The sequence below is a fragment of the Montipora capricornis genome, chromosome 13 (assembly GCF_036669925.1).
Source record: "Montipora capricornis isolate CH-2021 chromosome 13, ASM3666992v2, whole genome shotgun sequence".
Classification (NCBI taxonomy): Eukaryota; Metazoa; Cnidaria; class Anthozoa; order Scleractinia; family Acroporidae; genus Montipora; species Montipora capricornis.
In genome coordinates, this window is record NC_090895.1 from 1,527,093 (window position 1) to 1,534,592 (window position 7,500).

At 39.8% G+C, this 7,500-nt stretch overlaps 2 protein-coding genes across 2 annotated transcripts in view; both read left to right on the forward strand.

Moving 5' to 3' along the window:
* Positions 1-87, forward strand: part of LOC138030334 (protein kinase C-binding protein NELL2-like) — a 7,695-nt gene extending 7,608 nt beyond the window's left edge. The window contains exon 7 of the mRNA XM_068878260.1: positions 8-87. Within this exon, the coding sequence (XP_068734361.1) occupies positions 8-87 (80 nt within the window). The remainder of the gene's footprint in view (positions 1-7) is intronic.
* A 1,575-nt stretch (positions 88-1,662) lies between these two features.
* Positions 1,663-6,199, forward strand: LOC138030335 (thrombospondin-type laminin G domain and EAR repeat-containing protein-like). The gene is made up of 3 exons (XM_068878261.1): positions 1,663-1,756; positions 2,547-2,684; positions 4,899-6,199. The coding sequence occupies exons 1-3, from the start codon at positions 1,663-1,665 to the stop codon at positions 5,954-5,956; spliced, it is 1,290 nt and encodes a 429-aa protein (XP_068734362.1). The 3' UTR covers positions 5,957-6,199.
* Positions 6,200-7,500: the final 1,301 nt, after the last annotated feature.

A 7,500-nucleotide genomic window follows, 5' to 3' on the forward strand; every position in this document is an offset into this window, starting at 1 on the left:
TTGAAAGGTTCCGTTCGTGATAGCTGGAACAATCATCGACAATCATCAGCTATCACGACGCCTAAACGGGGTTTGACTCCTGAATAGAAAACGCACGCACCATTATAGGACAATGCATAACAATTACCTCGTGCTTATAGTAGACCAAGTTTTCGCAGCGTGTGATTTAAGCTATTTCCTACTTTCTGGTCTGATAGACCCATGCATCTCAAAAGTGTATTGGAGGGGTTAATGGGTTATTCTGTCAACTTAACGCTACTTGCTAGGACTTTTAGGTCCGTTTTAAACGTCGCATTTTACATGTGCCGAATTTAATGCAAATGAGAAAAATCTATTGTTTTCGCTCATTTGCATTAGATTCGGCACATGTAAAATGCGACGTTTAACGGGCCTTAGAAGCGAAAGCACAAGAAGATAAAGTGCCCCTAACCCCAAAATATCTTTTTCGCTAAAATGAATCTTTGCATCTGTTCGAAACGCATTGAGGCCATTTTCTCCTTTTTCTAACTAATTCTGCCATTTTATAGGCTTCAAAACTTGCGAAAAACCAAGCATCTTTTGTTCACGACCGAGTCAGAAGGGGTGTGGGTCTATTCCTGATTTGACGTTACAATCTACTTTGCATGCATGTTTACAGAGTTAATGCAATGTAAATTAGTTTGTGAGGTCAAATCAGAAGTAGACCCACTCCCCTTCTGACTCGGTCGTGAACAGAAGATGATTGGTTTTTCGCAAGTTTTGAAGCCTATAAAATGGCAGGATTTGTTAGAAAAAGGAAAAAATGGCCGCAATGCGTTTCGAACAGGGGCAAAGAGTCATTTTAGCGAAAATAATATTTTGGGTTAGGTGCACTTTAAGGTAAAATATATGATAATGGTGTTGCAATTGAAATCTGAAATCTGCGAAATATAATTCTCTCACGTCTTTAGGGCATGATTACATGGTGAGTGTCAGCCAGGGCTGAAATTTCGCCCCGCCCACCGCGCTGAAATTTTGTTGCGATTAAAAGCTCATTTCAGCCCAGGTGCAAAACGCAAATTTCCATTGAAAATTTACTACTGAGATCAATCTCGTCCCCGGAGTCCGCTATTCTTTTGGTCAGCACCAAGAACATGGACTTTGTAACCGCTGACAAGCAATGTTATTTCAAATTCCTGAGCCTTGTCAAACGGCTGAAACATCCATGAAATAGCTATCCAAGCCTATCATTTTTTAACCCCAGGCTGAAAAAGGAACGTGAGCAAGCCCATCGACTGTGTTTTTGCATTTCAGTAAAGTTTCCGACGGAATTTGCGTTTTGTGCCCGGGCTGAGGCAGCGTTTTACACAAACGCGGTTACGCCTATTGTCTTCACGACACCAATTGATACCGTTGCCGAAACTGGGTCGATTTGAAAACGCTGCCAAAAGTGGAGCGTTTTCAAAACGATAAGGTTTCATCTGTCGTGTAAACGGTTAAACCGCATAGATTTGAATACGGTTACTATTTTGGCGCAAAAATTGCATTGCTAGGTTAAAAAAGTAATGAATCATTTGCACGCAGTGCAGCGTTTGCTCACTAGTACCATCACTTTGATTTCTGGTTTGACTTTGCTTTTTCAATTTTCATGCATGCTGTCCTTAAACTGAAAAGCACCATAGGTAGAGGTTATTTCAAATGTTAATGGTGGTTCTCTCCAGCAAAGTGATGAAGAAAAAAAAGGAGTCAACGTTTCTGGATTCGACCTGGAGGAACTCGTGTCTGGTGGGACAATCTTGTGAGAGAATTATGTCTCCCTTTCGTCTGTGATGAGTTCGGCATGATGTAAACATAACGAAAACGATTCTGTGTAAACCCATCCAACCTTCATCGATTTTGACGCGGTTTCGAAGTCGTAAAACAGTGCCGTGGTGTATTTGTCATTTAGTGGTTATCTTTTGTTTAAAATTATCTAAACACGGTAAAACCTTCAGGGTTATGATTATTGTTAGCGTTAGGGTTATTGTATAATTACTCAAGGTTTTACCTCGTTTAAAAGAAATTCAAACAATAGAAAAAAATACACCAAGTACCTACCCAGTGCCGATGTGAAACCGCGTTCGAGGAAATGCTGCCGGAAACTCACCTTGTAATCTGGCCCCTAATTAGGCATTTATTTATACACAGAATTTAATATGTCGCTTAGAGCGGTTTTCAAATGATTGTCGTAAAACCAAAAGCAAAGTAATTACTTTAGCCAATCAAAAAGGACAGAGACAATCCAGTAAACTAATCAAAACTCGAAGTAATTACACGTAGCCGACACAAAACGCGGGAAAATGTGCACGCGCGTGCCCCGACTGGTCTTGGTTTCACTTCTGATTGGTTGAAAAAGTGGCGCGAGAACTTTGAGTCAATCACTGAGTGAAGTAATGCAAAACCAAAGTAATTCGCTATTTACTTTCAACACTCAACTGAAAACCGTTAAGAGGTTTTTCTTGAACCCAAGTATCCATGTAGTTTTAGTATGCAGTTAAGTCCTTATAATTCTGAATACCTTGTTCCTTGTGTCTTTTTTTCCATTTTAGCCCCTACAACACCCCCGCAAACACATTGTTCATCCAATCAGTTTCCTTGTCGCAATGGCCGCTGCGTCCCGCAACTATGGTTCTGTGATGGGGACAATGATTGTGGGGATAAAAGCGACGAACCTTCAAATTGCTCTAGTAAGTTGCAAACGTTACATATTCTTGTGCCATCATATGGAAGTATGAATAAATGATCACTGCATTAATATCCCTAATTGAAACGAGCTTAAAGTTGTCGACTTACATTGTATCTGCCAAATAGACCATTTTACAGGTGTAGCTAAGTCACCTGGCCTACTAATGGAAGTGAGGACGCACTGGACTGACAAAATTTGTTTGGCCGTTCCAAAAATCTCTACAAAATTTGTCTCTGCCAAATTTTCAATTTGTCAAACGTGGGCGCACTGAGACATAGCAAAATATTTGTTAACCAAAAGCGCCAATCACACGAAAATAAACATTATCGCTTGCGGGCTGTTCGCCGGAAAGGTTACATGAGATCTCAGGAGTCATGGGCTTATGGTGATCTTTAACAGCTTCGATCGAATATGTTCCCTCGGCATATTATTGCTTGTATTCTATTTTTTTTCTTCTTTGAGTTCAACTCCAGCAGAGGCAGTTGCTACTTCTACTATGCCAGTGGAGGCTTCACCTTGTTCGACTGCAACTGGTTCTAGAGTACCACAACAGATTTGTCCGTAGAAGGCGGACTGAAATACTCCGACTAAAAATAGAAATCATATTTTCTTGATTGACGTTTTACTTCAAATCATGGCATGTAAATTAACAAATCTGTCAGATTTCACGCCTGACCAAAATTTGTCCTGCTCCGAGGCAGGACAACGGCGTCTTTGAAGTTTGGTAAGCCTTGATAAAATTTGGTAGAACTAAAAATCACCGGGCGCACTTGTCTCAGGGAACTAGTGACAGATTTTTTCGCAAAATAAACAAAAGTTTGCCCAGTGCGTCCGGGCCCTATGTCGCTTATCGCTATGTTAATTATCATATTGCCGGAGGGAGTGTCAATAAAGTTTTATATTTGTGCCTAAAAGCTAAAAACTCAAACATTGAACAGATTTGAAGCAAGCTAAGGCCATCCCCTTACCGTCGAATGCGTTTCCTGATATTGGGTAGGTCGGTTCGGGCCTAACCTAAAAGATATCACAAGAAGTCTCGGAGTAGGAGGCCTGGTACTCAAGCATCATTGCTTTGGAGCCTGGAAACAACAAGACATGAACCCAAAATCAATATGGCGGAAAAGTCGGTGGATGTCATTCGACACCTTAAGACAGTGTAATTTCTGACGGTCGAATGACATGGGAACGAGTTATATTCTGATGGCACGACGTAGAGGACCGTAGGTGGCTTTGGGATAGGTTAGGACTATTTAGGAGTTTGGCGGGAGTTTTTTGTCATTCTACGTTTGTCAGTCGCTGATGCTTTCACTTTACGCTTAACTTTTGAACTGCGCTGTCTGCTTATTTTTCCTTGTGTATAGTAGTATGCCCTTTTCCTCGGGGTCTGGTTTCCACATATTTTTGGCCACTTCTAAAGGGTGGTTTTTGGTGGTTTTTCATATCTGGCACGGCACTGTTGCTTAGTTTATCCTTACAGTAATGTAGTATATTTTGTCTATTTTCACGGGCGGTGTTATCTGATGTCCAGTTTGTAACCAATTCAGGTAAACGGAGGTCATTTTCTTAAGCAGACTGACTGACGTGCCCATAATAAACTATTTTCACATTGAAGTCTCGTGTTAGTGTAGTCAGAATTCCCAATTTTCAAGCACGGGTACGGCTAGTGCCATTTTGAATTCGTTAAATGGTCGTGTGATCGCGTCTTTCCCATAAAAGCTACACGTTTTCCCGGGGTAGGTCTAAGGATGACGTCAAAAGTTGATATTTACATATTTGGATGAACAAAATGCACAATATTCTGTAAAAATGTTCCTGTTTTTGTTCCTGCTTTTTCTATGTTGTTACTACGCTCATTTTTCGGATTAAAAGAGCTATTTAAAGTAAAAAATGGTTTAACTACGTAATTCCATTTTTTTTTTGAAAATACTAAAAAATGGGTCGGTCGGACCACGGTAAAGGAAAAAAAAAGGGGATGGCCTAATAACTTTCATGGTACGCGACACTGACGGACTCCATCTACTGGTCGATAAAGAAAACTAAAAAATCTCACTTGGGGTTCTTACCAAAACGAAGGAAACACTTTCGAAATTGTGCCCAAACCTAAAAAAAAACAACTTTTGAAAAAAAAGTTTTCATTAGCGCAAATTCATTTAGTTTCATATTATCATGTCTATTTAATATTGTAAGGGTAATGCCATATTTTTTCTTGATCAAGATTGTACAGGCAAATTGAATAACTTCAAAAAATATCAAGACCTGCCAACACAGTCAGCCCAGAATGTTGAAATGTTCACCATCGATGGAAGTTTGTTTATTGCCTTCGCTCAGTATGATGACAGTAATCGTGATTACAAGGTAAGTTCTAGTAGCATCTACAAACTAAACGAGTCGGCCGGAAATTTTATCCTTCACCAGACCATAGACACCATTGGAGCATGGGACATCGAATACTTTATGATCGCTGATAAACATTACATTGCTATCGCCAATCGTCGGGATGGAAATACTTACAATCTAGATTCTTCCGTTTTCCAGTGGAATGGACACAGTTTCGAGCTTTGGCAGAACATTTCAACTTCCGGAGCAAGCAGTTTGAACTTCTTTAAAATACATTCGGAACTTTTCCTTGTAGTCACGAATTTTTTCGATGGAATTTCTAAAAGTATAAACTCATCCATCTACAAGTGGAAGGACAAGACGTTTGAGAAGTTTCAGGAAATAAGAACACACGACGTGGAGGCAAGTACAGTGTTAACAATAGACAACGAAACATTTATTGTTTTTGCAAATTGGAACGATTCGGATTCTTCCCATTCTTCAGACGTGATGAAATGGTCGGGGAAGAAATTTGTCGACCCGAAATTCCCTCAGATCTTTGGCCACGAAGTCTGGGATCTCAAGTCCTTCACAATCAAAGATACTATATTCCTTGCATTTGCGACAATGTCTTCTGGAATTGTGATTTACAAGTGGGACGGTGAAAAGTTTGTTAATGTGAATGAAACTATTTCAAAACCACGTTACGTTTCGACCTTGCATACGTTTACGATGTGTGGTCAAACGTTCCTGTGCGCTGCCGAATATTACCGCAACGTGTTAGTTTTGTATGTGCACTCGGAATCTGAGTTTATGTCGAGGTATCAAGAGCTTCCACACCACGACAGACCATCAGGTGTCAAGTCATTCGAGTATAAAGGTCACACTTACCTAGCAGTAGCAAACGAATTCGGGGGCAACAGCATCGTGTATAAGTCAGGTCTCAAGTGGTTCTAAGATAAACTGAATGGAATGCAGGTGCGTCGAGCACTGGCATATCCTATCTAAAGAGGACATCAAGACAGTCAAGTATTTCTTGTAAAAGGTCTGTAACCGACGGCTAATTTCTTTCCGTTACTGAAATCTTAAACGTTACTTTCCGTTGGTTTAAAATTTAAAAAACAATTCTTCCCCGTTGTAGAATAAAGATTGATAGGGAGTTTTAGCAAAGACGACGGCTACGGCAACGAAAACGTTAGTCCAAAATATAACTTAGCGCTATCGCAAGTATTTCGCGATTTATCCGTCTTGTTCACCTTGTACAATACAGGCGAACTATCCTGGAACCGGTGGGTACTAACGGTTTTAAAGTCAAAACAGAAAATGACTGTTTCATTGTCGTCAAAACCTGAAATTTGGTGATTTCACGTTGTTGTTTTGTGAAGTACGGCAGAGAAATGCACGGAAATTCGTGTTGCACGTGCAGCACGAGCATTTTTTCTTTTTCAACCAATAATATTCTTGCCTTGTGGCGTTGCCGTAGCCGTAGCCGTCGTCTTTGCTAAAACTCCCCATTCATCCGACCAGCACAAGGGATCAGTCCGACGCAAAATAGACATCTGCGGATGTGAACAAGACGCATCTCGTAAATATAAAGGGGCTATGTTACGGAAAATGATGTAATTTCATGGCACCCAAAACTGCCCGAAAAGTAGAAACATTACAATAACCAATTAAATCTGTTGAACAACCGTGATAAAAGAAATACAGCAAAAGGAAAAAGACTGAAGCATGGATGGACACAAATGGACAAGATTGAAACGGATTGCATTTGGTTAATCTTGAAAAAAGTCGGCCCGACGTTTTTCAAGTTTATGGCAAATCGAATGGATAAAGGTCTTTTTTGCTCAGAATCATCTTGTTTGTGATTTAACGATAATATTATCAATAAAGCGATTCCGCATGCATTACCATTTTCGAGTTTTAAACTCATGATTACGTAAAGACTTCCCCTAAACACCCTAGAATAACGTGCCATAGCCCCTTCAAAATCGCTAAGAAAGAATTATGAACCGCTCCACGGCAACTGCACTTTTCCATATTTTTACAAATAGATCATGTGTTGCATGAAAGACACACAAAGCACCGATAAGTTAAACAAAATTTTTATTAGATTTTTTGTCTTTACATATATTATTCACCTCAACTTTTTCTCTGTTGGAAATACACCTTCATGAGTTAAAACAAACAAGACGCCTATAAGAGCGTATCCGTGGGATGTACAAACAGTTAACACAAATTGTCCAGTTGCAGTGAACAACAACCACGGTTAAACTTCGGAAATGGGGAGAGATTACCATAAAGTTAAATTTATAATTTAACTAGACGTTATTGTTGTAAAAACAGAAAAAGGTTATTTCTTATCATTAATGCTACTAAACAAAAAGGCCCCACTCGAGGTTATAGGGAATACGGGATATTTAGGTAAATACTTACAGGGATATGGGATCTTTTGGGGGGAAATTAACGGGATGCAGGATATTTAGAAAACCGAATTGGTG

Excerpts from the sequence above, each read along its gene's own strand:
- LOC138030335 (XM_068878261.1), top strand. The coding sequence starts at position 1,663 with ATGGTGGTTCTCTCCAGCAAAGTGATGAAGAAAAAAAAGGAGTCAACG. Across the intron at positions 1,757-2,546 it reads GTGTCTGGTGGGACAATCTT|CCCCTACAACACCCCCGCAA; the intron begins GTGAGAGAATTA and ends TTTCCATTTTAG. Across the intron at positions 2,685-4,898 it reads CGAACCTTCAAATTGCTCTA|ATTGTACAGGCAAATTGAAT; the intron begins GTAAGTTGCAAA and ends TTCTTGATCAAG.